Source organism: Corvus brachyrhynchos, unplaced genomic scaffold (assembly GCF_000691975.1).
Source record: "Corvus brachyrhynchos isolate BGI_N302 unplaced genomic scaffold, ASM69197v1 scaffold7, whole genome shotgun sequence".
NCBI classification, from domain to species: Eukaryota; Metazoa; Chordata; class Aves; order Passeriformes; family Corvidae; genus Corvus; species Corvus brachyrhynchos.
This window is the reverse complement of record NW_008239054.1, coordinates 2,483,542-2,502,899: the sequence shown is the minus strand read 5'-3', so window position 1 is coordinate 2,502,899 and position 19,358 is coordinate 2,483,542. Positions and strand designations below refer to the sequence as shown.

Genomic DNA, 19,358 nt, shown 5'->3' with positions numbered 1-19,358 from the left:
GACTCAAAATCAGAACTACAATTTAATAGGAAAATTAAAAATAAATGCAGTAGTACAGAAACACTGACAGGGTCAGGATACAACCTGACACGCTGTCGGGCAGGGTGGTGGTAGCAGTCCAGTTAAGTGGTGGCTGCAGTCTTCTTGAGGTGATAGATGTGGTTCTGTTGAAGCAGTGATCCTGTAGAAGGGTCTGGTCCTCCTCAGAAGGTCCAGTGGTGGTTATGTAGCTCTTGTCCTCTGGGAATCCAGTAGAAAAGGGCTGTGTGGTGTTCCAAACCTCAGAGTATATCCAGGTAGGAATACTTGGTTCCTCCCCCTGGGCTGAGCACCTCACAATGGGAGGATATAATTTTATGAGTCATGCAGTGAGGCTGGACGGCCCATTAACAGAAGATATCCCCCAAAGGGAGTTATCAGGGGTGTGTCGTGGAAGAGATAAAGAACCCTGCCCTACCCGGTTTTAACAGATGGTGATAGAACACATACTTTTGGTTATATCTTACATTGTAACCTAAGACATCAGCGATCTCTGGAAAGACAGAATTAAGAAAAACTGCATCTAAACCAAGGAAGTCTTAAGGGGGAAAGGGAAAGATGGATGTGAAGAATCTTCTCCTTAGTGCGATACTGTGTGTGTTAATTAAGAACAAAGCAGTTGTTAGCTGCAGAAGTTACCTGCTGAGCAGACAGCTTTATGATGTGAGAACAGGCTTATCTGAGAATGTACGCTTATAAACTGTATGGCCTTTCTGTATAAATACAGCCTTTTGCTCTCTAGGTAGACTTTTTATTTGCCTATGGATATAAAGCACAAGTTTTTGGGAGAAACATTGCAAAAATTTCATGAATGTATTGCAAAATTTGATAATGCTTTTCTTTTTTTTCTCCATATCCGATCAGTCTTTTCTTTCTAGAGAAAGAGAAGCATGCATACTTCCTGATATTTTGTTGTTGTTGCTAGACTTTTCTGGATGGAGATCTGATGTTTTCTCTGTATTTCAAAAAGTGTTTAGCCCTGCAAAACTACTGATTTATTTTGGTTAGAATTTTGATGTTTCCCTAGACATATGAGGTGTGGTGCTTTTCAATTTCTATTTTAAACTATCTGCAGTGCCACTTTTAAAGGAATGGGAAGTAGAACTTGTTAACTTGTTTGAATTCTTTGCCATTCTTCATTCTACTTGCAATATCATTCTTCATTTTACTTGCGATAGTAGAACTGCAATGTTAAATGTGTTAAATGATTGTCGCCTTTATGTTTTCAAATTACATATCCCAATTCTTCAAGTCTTCACGATTAGTATGTGTTATCTTATCAGCAGTTTTTAATTTGATATCGGCCTATATTTGATTTGTCAGCAAGTTCTGCTGTTACTCTAGGCAGAATTCAGCCAGCTCCTCTGGGATAAACACCCTATAGCCCCAGCATGTATCATAATTTCTTCTTTATCTGTGTTTTTTTCAAAGCTTTTCTTCTAAAACACTATTTTGAATATTTACCACATAGGCAGAGAAGGCAGAGAAAAAGTGTTCTTCAAAGTTATTTGGTATTTCTTCAATTTTCCCTTCTGGATTTTTAATCTACAGTAGAAAGTTTTCAGGATTAGAGGTGTCTGCAGTTACTCAGACAAGGATGATTGAATCTAGTGACTGGAAATCTCCTCTATAATATATTTTTTTCTCTAATTAGCTGACTCTGCTTTTCTTTAAATCAAATTCTTGCCCATTAGTGATTCACCCTTAATGATGGCTATTTGCCTATGTAATTTTCTGCCATCTTTTAAAGTGTTTGAAGAATTAATGAATAATTTTATTCTGCTCTAACTTGTGGCTTTGATATATACCTAAAAAATAATCAGAAGCTTTATAGAGATTTGATATTTTAGAACATTTGAGACTTGGCTTGAAAGATTTAACAATTTCTTACAACATACAAGGAAGCTGTCAAGGATGTCTTGTATAAGATTTATTCACTTGATTGTTCAGAGCCTGCATAGGTATTTGTCTATGAAAAATGTGTAGCTAGCTTCGTGATGGTGAATTCACCTGACCTTCAAGTAGTAAAAGACTTCTCCTTGAAGTTTGTAGTTCTTTCATTCTGACACCTGAGTTTCTAATTTTCTTCTCTTCTAACTTAATAGAAGAACAGAGAGTAAATTTGAAACCCTTTTGTCTGTGTTCGTCACTGTTTTCAAGAAGAATTTGCTTATTTCCTCAAAATACTTCAAAAGCAAATGCTACCTGACATTTATGAGCATTGACATGTGCAGACTGAAGAAAGTATCGTCTGCAGAAAATTCTGTTATTTGACACATTTGTTTGAAGAGCAACCTATTGATAAGGATAGTATCCATTTTAGTTCAGTCTCAGCTGGTAAATTCTGAGTTTTCTGTTAGACATTTAAATATAGAACTTTTAAAACATTTTGGAAGACAATTTGGTTTTCTGAACCATGCAGAAACATTTTAAAGGAAGATGGAAAATATGAGCATTGAGACTATGAAACTGCTTACTGTTCTTTTACTTCCACATAATCTAATCTCCTGCATATGATTTCTTAAAGAATCTTTCTCACAATACTAAATTTAATTTTTTCCAGAAGGAATTTTAACTTTAAAAGAAGTCCTATCAGCTAGCCTATTCTACTTACAGCTCATCTGGCACCTGCCAAGTTATTTAAAATAATCTTTGGAATGTATGACTTCTTGATCATTAGAAATTCTTGACTGCTTACATGCTTTGTTTCTTAGTGAACGTATGCCTTGTAAGGCCAAGTGATGCTGCTTTTGGCTAGAAGCCTTCATGCTGTGTTACATCCTGTCACATGATCAAGTACCTAAACATATGGAGGTGTTTACAGCTTTTCCTTGCAGACAGCAAATAGGATCCTAATAGCCTAATCTCTACTACTGTGACACTATTCCACTTGAATATAAATTTTGGGTAGTTCAGCTTTTAATCTCTTAAAAGACCACTTAGCTCCAATAGGGAGCCTAAAATTACTTAGTTTTAAACTGTTTCTTCTGAGTAATAGTAAACCTGCACAGTCTGTACCTCACATGACAAATTGTTTTTCTCGAGGAAATGGAGGTCCTCACCTAGAACACCTGTGTTGATGTGACCTCGATTTTCCTCTAAAAGTCCTGCAGTGTTGAGGTTGAAAGACAGCTAACACAGCTCTTCAGGGATTTATTAAAGACTGGAGTCAGTTTATAGCTCTGGGATGCTGATCGGCAGGAGTGTTGCTGTGCTGAAAAAGCTAAGTGCTGGGTCACCATCTGTGAGTCTTCCAAAAAGAAAAACTACTCAGTGGTTCTAGTCCACTTCAGCCTTCTAGGCTGCTGTGAAGGGTAGCAGAAGGCTCAAATAGGTCTTACTGATGCATCTTCAGCCATTAATTATTGCATGTCAAGGGTTTATGAGCTTAAATCATCTCTTGCTGCTGTTAACAACAAAAGCTTTTCACTCATGAATTGCTCATTGTCTTTGTGCTGCCTCTGATACTCAGTGATGAAAATACTGCCTGTGTTCTCTAGCTGGCTGTTACTCTTAGTCAAGCACCCTCAGCAGCCCTCCCAGAGTGTACATGTGAAGTAGCTATGGCTTTGAAGAGGAAAGTTTGCTCTCTGTCAGCATCTGAGGTGTCAGTAACCCAATTTAAGACTGCAGTTGTTTCAGGAAAAGAAATAACTGTCTTTCGGCTTATAAATCTGCTTTCCTAAAAGGATTGCCTATTCTGCACCTGTCAGGAGAGGCAATTCTGCTTTTCGGTCTAAGAGGGAAAAGGTTTGAATAGTAGTGGTTTGAACTTACCTGCCAGTACTGCAACACCCAATAACTTAATGCCCATGCAAACACCTCCTACTTCTCTTTGCTTCAGGGTGTTGTATATCTGTGTATTCATTTTGTTACGTGTTGCAGTTAACATGGGCTAATGATGTACTCTAAATATTTGAAGCAGTACTGTAAAAAGATGTGTAGTTGTTTTTTGATATAGGATTGGCAATATTAAGTAATGTATTCTGATTTCTCACTGGACATAGTAGAAGTATATTTTAAATTTTAGAGCAGTTGAAAAAATGGAAATATGTGGAGAATCCCTGAATGAGATGTCTGGTTTTAGATAATTTTCATTCGACCTGTAGAACAACTGAGAAATGAAGTTGTTGCCTCAGACATTTGAAATCTACTTCAAAGTCATAGAGCAGACATCTAGTGAATCTCAGCTGGTTATATGACAGCAGGAGTCCTTGTACTTTTATTGTATTCTTAATTTTCAAATTTTAGCTATCCTCTTGAGCTCTTACAATATTTACAGTGATATTCTGATAGGGAATATTTCATCTCCCTCCTGGATCAATTTATTCCTTTTCTTGCATAGCAAAAATTGCTGTAAAAAAAGAATGTAAATCCAAAATCTGTGGATTGGATTCGTTTGAACTCTTATTATTTGATTAAGATATTGTTCATCTGGTCCTTTGAAACCTTTCCCATTGCAGTTTCTTCCTGCAAGCAAGACAAGGCTTTCTTAAAGTCAATCTAAAAAGGTCTGACTATGACTGGGAAAAAGGGTAATTTAAGTGATTTCAAAGGTTTTCATTTGAGCAGTTGTGTAAATAATATTTTATTTCATTCTCAAAAATGCTCTATTGAGGGAATTTGGCATGCTTACAAACTCATTTGAGAAACCATTAAGAACTGATTTGCAAAATTATAAGCTGTTTTCAGAAGTTCAGTGACTATAGCTAAGAGGTTTCTGAAAACTATAGGTACCAAAGTAGCGTTGTATTTTCAATTAACTTTCCTGGATTAACTGAAAGAACTTGTTTTAAAAGTCAAACTTTTTAAAAGCCAAATTTTTTTCAATTCAGAAATGTAATTTCCTTACTATGTAGAAGTACTTAGAACTAACCATAAAAGTTTAGGGGTTAAGTAAAGACTACTTGGGTAAGAAGGCCCCTTCCAGAGTGAAGTAGTCAATGATTCTGTGATTCTAAACAGGGAGAATCAGAGGTTCAAGTACTCGGTCGCATGGTTCCCATACAGTTATAAACAGTTTGATAAAACTGTAGTTGTAGTGCATATCTGTTGTTCCATTTTGGGTATTGGTTTTCTATGTGATGAGAGATTTTAACCTCACAAGAGCTTCTACTTTTGTAAGTATAATGATGCATTCTATTCATTTGTAGGAAAGGAGGTATGAACCAATAGCTTCTGCCTTGGTATATGAAGTTCATCCTTGTTTTTCAACTGTAGTCAGCTACTTCTATGTTTGTGTTATTCTGCCTTTATTCCAAGGCCTACCAGTTTTGGAAACTTAATTGATATTTTTTTCAAATGGTCAATTAAAAAATTGACTTATGAATTAAAACATCACTTCTGATGAATTAAAAGTGCAGTCTTCCTACACAGAGCAAAAGGAATAGAAATTTATTTTACTGACCTACATTTCTCAGATTTTTCTGAAGAGCAGGTTTGCTTTTAATGATTTGTTTTCATACTGTTTAGACTGGTATGATCTGCTTTCTCTCATCACATCCTCAGAACTTACTTGCTGAATTGTACTCAACAGATGAGTACTAAAACCTTTCAAAATCCCTCCAATGAGCATAGCCCCATGAAACCTACTTCTCTTATATTAACTTCTGAGCAGAAGAGTACTGGCACCCTCAAACTCTTTAGTATTATTTTTGCCTGTTGAAATTTACTGGATGTATTTGTGTTTCTGTGAAAAAGATGAAGAATAACCCTTTTTCCACAGGTGATGGGCTGACCTTCTGATTTAAACATTTTTTTACACTTGCTTTTATAGCATTGAAAGGTAGTGCTTTGTTTATCCTCAAACTGACCTGTTTACTGACGTTCTGATGGTAATCAGCTCTCTGCAAACAAGCACTAAAACCAATTTAGGGCATAGGCCAGTAAAAAAAATAAGCCAACAAAAATCAAAACACATCAGCACAGTAGCAAAAGTAGTTCTGAAACCTGACTGTAGTGTTGGCATCACTTCTGTCATTACTAAGTAGACGGAGAAGCTGAAAATTCAGCTTTGTGTAGGCTTTCAGTCTTTCCTTAGATGCTGTTCAGTTAATCATTTGCCATTTAGTTTAAATTGATATTAGTAGCTTAAATATAGCAGATGTTGTGTCAGGATTTTGACGAGCCCTTACTTTGTGCCAGCTTCTGTTTATTCATATCTGAAAGTCTGGAAAACAAACTTTACATCAGCTTTGTCTGGTTACGTGCTGCATCCAGTGTAGAATCCTGATTTAGCTGAATAACGGCAATGAAGTCCTTTGTCAGGTCTGCCACAAAGTCGTATTGAAGACTGATCACTAGTATAAACAGAGATAAAGTTGATCCAAAGATAAAAATGACTGAGTATTTGTATGCCATACTGAAAAAGAGCAAGTTTTCGTGCCATGCCAACTGTGTGTGTAAAAGAGGTGGTTATGTGAAATAATGCTCTTTATATGAGCAGTAATTTTAAGGATGACCTTTTCCTATAGTGTCAAATGTATCATGGATTTTGTCACAGGGAAGAAAAATTCACTTGACCTTCAGAAGTAACAAGACTTGAATGTACCCATTTTTCCTCTTTTGTCTTTATTCTTGATAAAGTACAGCCTTCGTTTCTACCCTTCCCAAGGTGTTTTTAATACTCTTTTTTCTTCCATGGTGTAAGAGTTTTGTCATCTATAATCCAGTATTTTGAAGAGATGAAAAATACTTGGTTTTGCAAAAATCTTCAGTTTTATTACATTACCCTGTAGGTAAATGCAGTTATTAAACCTATGCATTTGGGGATTATTTCTGTGGTTGCTGGACTAGTTTATAGATGCAGTTGGCTTTCTTTGCCATAAGGACACACTGCTTATTAATTTTAAATTTGCTATCAGGCTTCAAAGGTTTCTTCCTGCAGAGCAGCTTCCTAGCATGGTAATACCCAGCCTATATGGATAATAATCATAGAATCATAGAATAGTTTGAGTTGGAAGGGACATCAAAGATCATTCTAGTTCCAGCCCCTTGCCATAGGCAGGGATGCCACCAGCTAGATCAAGTTCCTCAGGGCCCTATCCAACTTGGCCTTTAAGTACAGGAATTTGTACTTTTTACTTACTAAATTTTTGAGGTTTTAACCTGACTGTTTTTCTAACCTTTGGATGTCCCTTGAACCAGACACCCAGATCCATTCCTGCATATTGTTTCAGGTTATTGTCTGCATGTTTCACCCCAGCTGGGTGTCACCAGCAACCTTGCTGAGTATGCTTTCAGTCCCATCCCACAGCTTCTCAGTAAGGACACTAACGAGTATCAGCTCCAGTTCTGGCCTCAGACAGCTGCCACCAGTGATTGTCTGTCAGCTGGACTTTGTACTGCTGGTCAGAGCACATAAAGCCTGGCTGTCCAGCTAGCTGTCCACCCCCCTGATAGCCCACTTCTTCAGATTAAATCTCATTAAGTTCTGAAAAAGTACTCTGGAAGACTGTCACAGTCCCTGTTGAAGCTAATGCAAACACCATTCACTGCTCTTCCTTTGTTCACCAAACCAGTGCTCTCCTTGAAGCAAGCTGCCGAGTTGTTCAAGTATGGTGTGGCCTTGGTGTATCCATGCTGCCTGTTCCCCTTTTGGTTTCTGTGTTGTGGTGATCTGTTTGGGGTTGGGTTTGTTTTGTTGCTTGTTGTTTGGTTTGGTTTTTTGTGTGTTTGTATGTAAGATTTCTTACATAATCTTTTCAAGGACTGAAGTGAGACTGACTAGCAGATGGTTCTCCAGATTCTCCTTTTCTTTCTTGATGAGAGCCTTTTTCCTAATCTTGAGGCAGCTCTGGATCACCATTTTAGACCTTTTACAGATGATAGAGAACAGCCCTGCAGTAAGATCCACCTGCTCCTTCAGCACCCTCAGATGCCACCTTTCTGATGCCATGAAGCTGCACATGTCCAAGTGGTTTAAGAGATCCCTGACTCAGTCTGTGTGTCCTGCATGTAAAGTTTCACTCTCTCAGACTCTGCCACTAGGTTCTGGAATGGGGAACCCAATAACAAAGAAGCTGAAAAAGCCACTGAGTATCTTAGCCTTTGCCATGCTCAGCACTGGATCTGCTTTATTCTCAGACTTTTTTTTTTATATATATCCTTAAGGTGCCTTTCTTGTTGCTACTCTTGTTTCGTTCTGACTTGTACTCCAGGATTATGTGAGAACCTCCTCACGTGCTCAGGAAATGTAATTCAGGCATATTCGTCAGTCTTTCTTCGTACAGCATCCCAGCCAGTGTAATTGTTCTGGAAGGGCACTTCTGCAGGCTTTCCTTCTGTTGCCACAAGTAGCTAATTTCCTGGATTTGTCTCTCTCAGCCCCTGTCTTGGGAGTCTCCATCCGCTTATGCTTTGAGTGCAAGGCTTAGGTGCCTCTTTTTTTGCATCGTGGGGCTTCGACTTGTGGCACTTCAAGGTCTCTGTGGAAATACATCCACCTACAGTTAGTTCTTGCTCACTTTGCTCCATAGCCTCTTCCACTGAAGAAGCAACACCTCAGGCAGAGCGTCCCTCCCATGGCTGAGGCCACCACCAACTCTCCAGCAACGGAGGGAGAAGACAAACGTAGGGCTCAAGCCCTGGGTGGCAGAGCCCTCTTCCCAGAGCTCTGGGTCAGAGTATGCTGAGAGCAGTTGCTTCATCAGAGTTTCTGGGCCCCTCTGCTTCACTGCTGTGCTGCCTGAATTCTGCGGGGAAGCAGAGAGGGAGAGTGCTGTCATAAAACCAGGGGTGAAAATACAGTGTAATTCATGAGATGGTAGGCTGCCCAAGGGAATGAGAGCCTTCATCTAAAGGCACAGGGAAGGGCCTTATCAATGGAAAACAGAGTGTGTTGAGCTTTTGCATGGCTGTCTTTTCATCACTTGCCTGAACCCTCGGAGGATTCCAAGGGTTCGCAAAGTCTTTCTTTGACATTTCACTGAACTGACAAAGGAATTTTCTTGTGTTAGAGGCAGATATACCACCAGGCTGTGCATTCTAAAACACTTGATATAGTTGGTATTTTTATGGACACTAGTCTAGATTATGGTTCTCCTGATGTCTTCCTAATTTGAGGACCCCAAAGCACTGTGCAGTGTGTGTTTTACACTGCTTTATAGCCTAATATCACGCAAGTCTGAACTTCAAGAAGTCTGAAATCATAAGAATTGATAGAGTTTTCTTTCAAAACGCGTTTTATTTTATTAGCATTTGTGTTCTTTAAGTACAAGCAGGGTGGTGGTATGACTTGATTCTTTGCCAAATCCTTTCTATGGTGTCCCACTTTGGAGCAAAAGAAACCTATTGTGTGAAGAGTTTAAGTGCAGTCATATACTGTGTCAGACAAATTTTGTCTGTATACAGTGTTTGTTTCTGCCAGTGGTTGATATACATATCTAGGGCAGAGAATAGGGGAAACTGGAATGATGCTTCCTCGCTGTACTCTCCTGGAATGCAGTGGCTCAGAAGTTCATGGTCAGGGACTGCCTGAAGTAGGAGTGAGGACTTGGTATTTAATAGCTGATGAAGAGACTTGCAGCCCTGGCAGGGGATGGTGGCAGGCAGTTCCCCTGGATGACTACCATTGTAGGGAATACATTCTTTTTTTGGGTTTTAACCTCTTGCTGCTAAATTCACTTGATTTCTGCCAATACAAGAGGAAGGAGTAAAAGGCAACAGTTGATCTCTATTTGCCATCTCTGTACAGCTTTTGATTTTATAGACCTGCCACTTGATTTAGGTTGCATCTTTTCCAGAGAGGAAAAATGCTACTTTCATCTTATAATGAAGCTGTTCTTTGTCGTATTCATCCTTTTGCACTTCTCACTTGTTCCTTCTAATCCTTCTATATCCTTTTTGAAATGACAAGACTGTATGTTCACACAGCACTCAAGATGGGAAAGCAGATACTGTGTAATGGCACAGTGATGGTTTGGTTTCTGTTTTCTACGTAGTAGTCTGTAACAAATTTATTTTTCTTTTGCTGCTGCTGATGGTTTTACAGAACTTTATAGTACAGCTCCCAAGATCCAGAGTTCAGGTCTACCCTCATGTCTATTTAAAAAAAAAGATCAGAAAAAGCAACCAAAAAACCCCAAACAAAACAACCCCTAGGATTTTTTTCTCAACATACATCACCTAATGTTTCATTGTGGTAATTTCATCTGTTACTTTATCATCAAGTTGTTAGTTACAGATGCTTTTGCAGTTCTTAATTTCATACAGTCATCCCTGTACCCCAAAACTATATAGATACAAGCTGAGATCCCAAACAAAATTCATTCTTGGCATTTGATGTGCACCTATGCAGGAAGCAGAGGGGGATGTACACCCTTCTAACCTTGTACAAGTGGAAGGTCACAGGCTTCTGTGTTGCTGTGCCATCCAAACCTGTGTGACTTCAGAGTACAGGGATGCAGGGAGATAGGAATGTGTCTGCTGCCGATAAGAAGAAGTAAGCTGTATTTAGAAGAGGGAAGTCGTGGTATTTTCCCTTAAGAAGGGTGGAGGTAGGCAGGGGTCAAATTATGACAGTAAAATACTAAAGGAAGGGAAGTCTTAACAAGGCTTTTAATGAAGTTTTTGCATAGTTACAGCTGATGTTCTTTACGTCCAGCTGGCATCCAAGCCCCATGCGGCAGCCACTCACTCACTCCCCACCACCCCGATGGGATAGAGGAGAGAATGGGAAGAATTAAAATGAAAAATGAATTGAGTTAAAGCAAAAGCTGCACAAACAAGCAAAGCAAAACAAGGAGTTCATTCACTATTTCCCATAGACAAGCAGGTGCTCAGCCATCATCAGGAAAGCGAGGCTCCATCATGAGTAACAATGGCTTGGGAAGACAAAAGCCATCACTTCAAACATGCCCCCCCTTTATTTTTTCCTCCCCCAGCTTTATATGCTGAGCTTTATATGATTCCATATGGTATGGAATATTGCCTGAGTCAGTTGAGGTCGGCTGTCCTGGCTGTGTCCTCTCCCAGCCTCTTGTGCACTCCCAGCCCCCTTGCTGGTGGGGTGGGGTGAAGAGCAGAAAAGGCCTCAACTCTGCGTAAGCACTGATCAGCAGTGACAAAAACATCCCTGAATTATCAACATGATTCCAGCACAAATCCAAAACATGGCCCCTACTGATTGCCGTGAAGGAAATTAACTCTACCCCAGCCCAAACCAGCACAAAGGCTTGTGACTAAAGTTCCCCTTTTCAGTAAATTCTTCAGTTTTCACTGAAAGCATGTAAGAAGAACTTTGTGTATGTAATTTGTAAAATCTCCTAGTGTGTCTTTGAAGTCTCTTTATTTTATTCCCTTCATTTTCTGTGTTAAGAGTGTCTACAATTCTGGTTTTAAGTCATAAGCTGTTCCCACTGGTAAACATTTCAGAAGTACTTTGAGTTGAAATATGTCAGTGGTGGTAAAAAAAAAAAAATTAAAACTTAAACCCCTCCATATTTTAGTGTAAGGAAGCTCAAAGCTGTTCTTGATTCTGCCCTACCAGTCATGGAAATATGCAGTCTTTGTAACAAAGTCTGTAACTGGAATAAGGCAAAAGAGAATTTCAAAGGTTGGCATTCTAAAATTGTAATGTATACATGTTGAAAAGGTGTAAAGGTTTACTCTGTAATCAAATATTAAACTAATAAAGTCAGTTTAAGTATCAGAATCACTAACTTTAGCTTTGCATACCTAGTAAATGATCATGGTGGCTTATGGGTACGTTGTTAACCTTGCCTACTGTTTAATTTTACCAAAAGGGATGTTCATTTTTGGTTTGCTGAAAGTAAAGCATTTATCTTTGTGATGAATGTGTAATATGCAATTAGACCCTGTGTAAAATCCTGGCATTTGTGGGCCAGCATTCCTAGTGATGGACCCAGAATGTCAGTGTGTCCTTCATGGGAGAAGCATGAGAAATATTAGCCGTGGGATTCACACAGTAGAGACTGAGACCCTACTTCCCAAGATGTTCCTGGTTTTCATTCACTGAAGTTGTTCTGGTTTCCAGAGGATCCAGAGAGTTTCTTCTCATGTCATTAGAGTGCCTACCTTCTTTTCCAGTGGCTCAGCCAAGGGCTCTGTTTTGGTCACTCACTTTAATGTTTCACATGATGAATGTTAACATCATAAAGGACTGGAATAATGCTGCTATAACTGACCCTGCTCCCTTAATCTCATTGAAATGCATAGAGTGTTCATTTTATTACATACATCATTTGGTAATTAAATTGTTACATTTAAAATAGAGTTAAAATTTCTGCTTTTAGCATCTGTCCTCAGGTAAATTTTGTGACATCTTTTTTTTTTTTTTTTTTCCAGATATAGAACGTGGTCTCTCAAACTGGATTAAAAAATACCTGTTGATGTTTTTATTTATACTTTTTTATTTTTGTATTTGACTTAAAGTGCCATGAAAAAATTTGCATATTGCAAGGTGGTCCTTGCCACCTCTTTGGTTTGGGTCCTTCTGGATATGTTTCTATTGCTGTACTTCAGTGAATGCAATAAATGTGATGAGAAAAAGGAACGAGGCCTGCCAGCTGGAGATGGTAAGTTTTCTGCCTGAGTATTCTTTAAATTATGCTCCTTTAAAATTGCTCTCTTTTTAAAGATATGGGATTTTTTTTTCCCCCAACAATGTAGCGTTGTGTCAGCATTTAGGTGTCTCAGAATGTTCCATGGTTCTTTGAATGACTAGGAAATAACCATGTTTCCTGAGATGTATGTTGCAGACTTAAAACATTTAAGATGTAGAATTTTAAGCACTAATGTGTATGAAATAACCCTAAAAAACTATGCAACAAGAAGCTCAGAAATGTAAGCCGTGTTAATGCAGTCTAAAGCATATTTTAAATTTCCATGAGTGAGAAAGCAAAGTCACTATTAACTTCACTAGACTTGCTAGTAAAGCAAACCAAGCCAACAGCCAAGCTCATTTGTCTGCCTGCCCCTGCAAAAAAAGACTTGAACCAACCAAACCAAAAGACACTTCCTGCCCCACAACCCACCTAAGCCAAAATTTGGACAATGACTGTAGCAATAAGGCACAGTGAATATTGTCATGAAAAGGTTTATGATAATAGAATGGACTTGGATGTAAAAGTGACAAGTATGAGCACGTGCTTATGTACATAACTTGTAAGTGATAGCTGTATTATTCACTACTAATGGTCTTCAGATAAGTTTTCAGTTTTGTTATTGCCATCTTTGTTTTTGAGTACCAATTAGATGAGTGGAGTGTGGTGTTGTTTTGTTTTGGGCTTTTTTGGCAGCACTACTATTGATGTTGCCAACTTTATTTTTAGGAAGTCAGCATAGTTGATCACATGGGAGAAAGGAGTGGTGCAGGGAGATTTCTCATCCCTGCAATGGCTCAGCATATGCATTTAGAACTGCAGGCAGCTGCTGCCTCCAGTTTGTTTGTGAAACATCTGATTTTGTAGTTTGGTGTCTCTCCCACCAAAAAGGCTATGTCTGTATTTCACTGCTGATATTGGAAACCTATTCAGAGATGCTAATTGTTAAGTCCAGTCAGCCAATTGCACTCAAGGTTATTGCTTTCCATCACAAAAAACTTTTTCACCTGTTGACATCTGGTATGAACCTTGACCTTCCTGGGAAATTTTTTGAAGTATTTTAAGAATTATGTTGCTCTGTTACAGAATAACACTAGGGAGGTATTTAGGAAATGTCAGATTTGGTTTACTTGTTTTCTTTCCCTGTGACAAAAACAAGCCAATAAATCTCCCCGAAGAACACTCTATAGAATGTAGAATTTCTGTGCTTAGCACCTCTGGTCTGTTGTTTCCACAACTGCATACAAACATTTTAAAAAGGTTCTAATACACCTGAATTTTGCAGAAGTAACTTAAATTTTCCGTTGCTTGCATTTCATCTTTTGGGTTTCTTTTTCAGTAAGCGGAAAGTGGTGAGAAAATTAAGTAGGCTCATGTAGAAAGTATGCCTTCTACAGGAACTCAGTCTTTTTTTGTCCTCTCTTTTCTTTTTTTTCAGAAGTTTGGTAATTCTTATGATGGTAAGACAATGACTGATGTGTTGTGATGTAGGAATAGATCCACTTTTTGGCTTCCCATAAAGCAGATAACTTATGCCAGCAAACAGCAGGTGAAGTCAATATCTCTCAACTTAGTGTGATATATTGATAATGTTGAAATTTCAGATGACTTTACACATGAAGTCATTGGGGGAACCTTCAGGTGAGGGAAAGTCTTCTGTTTTGACAGATTAGTGTTATGACTTTCCCTGTGCAACACTAGTTTTACTTAGTTGAGTACAGTCTTCATTCTGACCTTTACCCAAATCTGTGTGTGTTAAAATTCTTGATATATTTTTAATATCTTATAGTTGGCTGGTAAACAAACAAATGAAAAACCACCCAAACAAAACCTTGTGTGTAGTTTTGTACATTTTCTGGGGTAATTTTTTTTTAAACAGCTGATCTGTATAAGGTATGTGCAGAAATAGGCCTGCTAGAAACCTTGGCTGACCCTGTGACATTTCCTTTCAACCAAGCTGTGTGCCTGATCATAAATATTTTTACTTGTTCCAATAGTTTACTGGCTTGGAAGCTGTAGTGGATTTGTTCCTGCTCAGAATGCCTGGAGTCTTCTCAGATAACATTGAGGCTATTTTGTCTGTTCAGCTTTTATCAAATCTGCTTTTTCACTTCACATTTTCCTCTGCTTTTAATTTTCATAATTGAATTAGTTTTCTTGATTCAGCATAAATTATGCAAGTGTTCTGAATTTAATAGCCTCTTGTCCATGTCACTCTGGTATACAGCTTCTCTTTGCAATTCATGGAAGAATTCCATGGCATTTAATGAGCCTACTCAACATATAAGTAAGTTTTTCTGAAGAGTTTGACAATTTTAAGTTGTGCTTTTCTAGTTGGAAAAATCAGTCTTTACCTATTTCAGCAAGAGCAAAGGATTTTGAGGATAATTTTGGACAGTTTGGGCTTTCATGAAGTTAGAAGGATACTCTCCATAGGTCTTTAATACAGAAAATGGAGGGATTTTCTTTTTTTAGAATTAGGCAAGAGCCATAGTCATAATTGTCTTTGAGAAGAATCTTTCTCCTTGGTATTGATGGCATAAGATACTACCATCTTAAATCAGGAACTTCAGCTTATCTAATACTGGATTTTAGGTATACTGCTGTTACATTTTTTAAATTGGTCAAAATAAGGAATGGTAAAGGAATGTGCAACTGTAGAAAAATCAGTGTACATGATTATGGGGAACTGTTGGATGAGTGAGATAAAAGTCTTTGTGTCTGAGGGCTGGGAGTTGAAATGACACAAGCGTGGAATTGAGGGGACAAAAGGTGAGATATAAAAGAGACAGGCCGCTAGCCAGGCAGGAAGACAGCTCAAGTGGAGATGCCTTGGGAAAAGGGAGCCTGGCATGGGGTCTGGTGAGTACAAACCTGGGGAACTAAGATTATACCATAGGGAGGGATAGTTGGAATCTAGTGACTGTAATTGTGTGGGATGATTTGGCTGTGGACTCAAGCTTTTGCCCACCCCTTCCACCATGGCAGAAGACATCTGCAGTAGCTTCAGGAAGTAACCTGGGGAACTGGGATCGGAACACCCATCAGTATTGTTTCCAGCAACAATCCATGGGAGCTGTGAGGGAGCCTGTGCTTGTCCTAACTGATATTGCTGCTCTTTCTTCTCCCTGCCGTGACCACCCCAGAGAGGTTGGGAGTAGACTGGGGGAAGCTCTCTCCCAATGCTCAGCTCTGAGGTTGCCTCACCTACTCTGAGCCACCCAGATGATGTGGACGGTGCACACCCCGTACCTAAAATGCCACACATATTCTTCCTATTGCCACATCTTCTGGGTGGTGGTTCCCTTTTTGTAATTCCCAATGATTACTCTGTAAAATTCACAAAGAGTAATTAATTGTTGTCTGTGGAAGGCTGTTGCTGTTAGTTTAAAGGTTGCTATGAATTGGAAAAAAAAAAAAAATCATTAACCTTAGGAAAGCACATCCATGTTACGCAGTTTTTTTTTTCCAAATCTGAAATTCATAGGATAGTTACTTGAGTTAAAGGTTGCTATGAATTGGAAAAAAAAAAAAAATCACTTAACCTTAGTAAGCATCATCCATGTTACGCAGTATTTTTTTCCAAATCTGAAATTCATAGGATAGTTACTTGAGCATTATGGGGATTGGCATTACACTTTAGATTTCACAGCCTGGAATAGAGCTTGCTTAACAAATGTAAACAAGTTCCAGACTTAAAGAGAGGGTTCAAGCTGTTCTCTAACAGTCCAATTAGGGACCTTTCTTGTAAACAAAATATGCCTAGGTAGTACCACGGTTTTAGTAATAAAGTTATAAAGATTATTTTTGTGTAGCTCTGTCTTAGGTAAGAACCCTGTATGTCATCTCTGAGGTCTTGACTTAAATGAAGATGAAATGAGTCATTCTTTACCCCCAGCTATAGGCTTCTTAAAGGTATGGTTGCAAAACAACTTCCAGCTTTGGCACTTGATGTGGTTTCTAACTAAACTTTCAAATTCATCCTTTTTCTCTTTTTTTTCCTCCCTCAAGCTGCATTCCCCTTGTATAATGATTAGAAGCCCCGGGTGGTGGTGAATTTTTCAGAATTAGGACTGGTGTGTTGCAAGAGTCTTGTAATCTCAGCTCCTTGCTACTTATGCGCTTTTCCTGGAGCAATGACAAAGTTAAACTAGGACCAGCCATTTTTGTCAATTGCCAATCAAGGCCTTGTGTTCTGAATTTAGAGCTCTGGTAAAGATGGAATCTCTAAATTATGTCTTACTTCTGAATAATCTCATTTGCATGAAAAAATCCTAAGAAGAAAAGCGAGCAATTTCAAGATACAATTCTTGAAAATGTGAACCATTCATCATAAATCAGTCTTGTTCTATTAAGGTTGAGGTGTGTGTAAGAGGCAGAACTTCTCTGAACTTTCACCTGTCTTAATAGCTTTCTTGTAATTATGGCGAAGCCTCCAAAGGTGGCTGGACTTTGCATTGGTCAGTTTACCTGGGCCCTAAAGACATCTCACCAGAAGAATCCAACCATTTTTCCTGTCTTCAGATAGTCTTAGATTTTGAAGTATCTGGTTTTTGTCAAGCATATTGCCTGGTAAAAAGAAATTTGTAGTCCACAGACATAAAGAAGTCCTGATTTTTTAATGAAGATCTGGAAGACATCAAGCCCTCTTTGAAACTAATGGTTTACTGATACAAACAAGAAATGTCTGGAAATACATTACTAGATTTCTTACTTGATCAAGGGGTGATTCAGTCATTCATTTAGTTCTGAAACCTGTAGCTATAAATTAAATTTCTGTTTGTTAGAAGCATATCATTAGTACATGGAGTCCTTCAAAGGAAATTTTTTTTTTTTTGTATTTAACTGACAAAAGAGCCCTGTGGTTTGAATGCTTAACAATGCGTTTATTAGTCATTTTTGGAGAACGTTGTTGGTTTGTGTTTATGTGAAAACTACGTGCTTTTGTGGGAAAACAGATAACCATAAAAAAACCCCAGACAAGATGGTTCTCAGAAACTTGAGAGAAGATGGTTAACTTTTCTTGGAAAGTTGTTGCCCTGCCCGTGCCCCAGTTTGACTGTCTGCATTTAGTGAGTTGCACAAAATATCTGGATCTAGTTAGTTGTTGCTGGATTTTTCTGCAAGGAGAATGGAGTACTGAGGTAAAATGTGTAATCAAGCAGTATGTATTTATTAATGAAATTTAAAAATTCAACTGATGAATTTGTGGAATTTGTACACCAGGAGCCCAGTCACTGATGTGCTAAAGTCTCATCTTAACAGCAAGATCTGCAAATGTGAGAGATGAGGTTTTGGCTGATTTAGGTAATCAGTTTAGCTGGCTTAGTGAAAGTTAAGAAAGAACTGGAAGTATAAATGAAACAGGAAATTTATTTTTTCTTCTAAATAGGTAATTTGGTAGGATAAGGCATTCACTCTTCAGAACTCTGAAAAGCATGGTGCACATGACTATATCCTGATAGGGTTTTTAAATTGTTTTAGGTATGTGGAACACCCATTGTCTAATCATTTTCTGTCTAAGTGAACCTATGTACTCATTGTTATACACTTAATAAAAATCTTTGTGATAGCCCACATAATGATACCAAGCTGAATATATAAAATTAAGCCCAAATAATTACTTTATTGTATACCATAATTTTAAGTTACTTACCCTCCAGAAGGCACAAATTGTAGTTTAAAAGGTTATGCAATTGCAAGTCAGCAAGTTTTGATGCAGGTTGCAACCATACCTTCTTAAGGGGCAAAAATGCAAAGCAAACTGCTTGCTCAGCTTAGCCCATGGCTGAAACGAGCACCTCAGCCCATCTGTTCAGGGTTTGCTTGAACATGCTGACTCCATCGATTGTCAGTGGGTGAGTGGCTGGCTGGCATCTTCTAGGGTTTTATAGCTCAACTGGCAATCAGAGAGTTTGGTAAAAAGAAAGCACCCTTGTGATGGGAGGATTTCCTCTGCTAAATGCTACTGTGTGAATGCCACTAGTGCAGTAGCTTCGGGTTCTTGAAAGTTTGTCAAGGAGCACGCTGGGCTTGTTACCAATTGAAGCTAAATGCAGACCAGCAAAAAGCCTCATTTATTTGTAATACATGTTTAGATCTTAGTGTGTCAGCAAGGATGGAAGGCTCAGGCTTTTTTTGTAAAATTTTTTAAAAATTTTTTATGTGGCTATTTAATCTCTGCCTAAAGTTTAATTACACTGTGCTATCCTAAATCCAAACTAAAGATAATTTGAAGCTAGGCTTAGTTCTCAGGGATTTGGTGCCTTTATTTTAAAATACTTTGTTCCTCTGTTTAGATCTTAAGTTACTATTTTTTAAATTAAAACTTTTGCTGAGTTTGTAAAGTAATAATGCACCTCAAATTCAGCATTTGAGCATTTCTGTTTGGGAGAAGAATGAATGGTACTTGTAAAGAGAAGTGTAACTTTTTAAAAACTATTCTGGTTTTTTTTACTTATTTTGTTTAAAACCCTAATTAATTCAAGAGTCTGAATTCCTTTTCTCCCTTTCTTTCTCTTTAGTTTGATCAAATATTTGATATTCAAGGTTTAAGATGTGTAGTATTACTGGTTTTGAGTACTAATGTTAAACTCCAAAATGTAATTTTGTTGCATAAAAATAACATTGGTGTAAACAAGAGAAATTGTTTCTAAACTGTTGCTGCTAATGTCATTCTGTCAAAATAAAAATGTGGAAATAAATGTAAAGCTACACTTTTACTTTAATCGACCCTTTACTGTTCTGGAACATCAT

The 19,358-nt window shown here is 38.1% G+C and overlaps 1 protein-coding gene across 1 annotated transcript in view; it reads left to right on the top strand.

Moving 5' to 3' along the window:
- GALNT1 (polypeptide N-acetylgalactosaminyltransferase 1) overlaps nt 1-19,358 on the top strand; it is a 67,465-nt gene that overhangs the window by 10,073 nt on the left and 38,034 nt on the right. The window contains exon 3 of the mRNA XM_008637512.2: nt 12,346-12,575. Within this exon, the coding sequence (XP_008635734.1) occupies nt 12,437-12,575 (139 nt within the window). The 5' untranslated portion in view covers nt 12,346-12,436. The remainder of the gene's footprint in view (nt 1-12,345; nt 12,576-19,358) is intronic.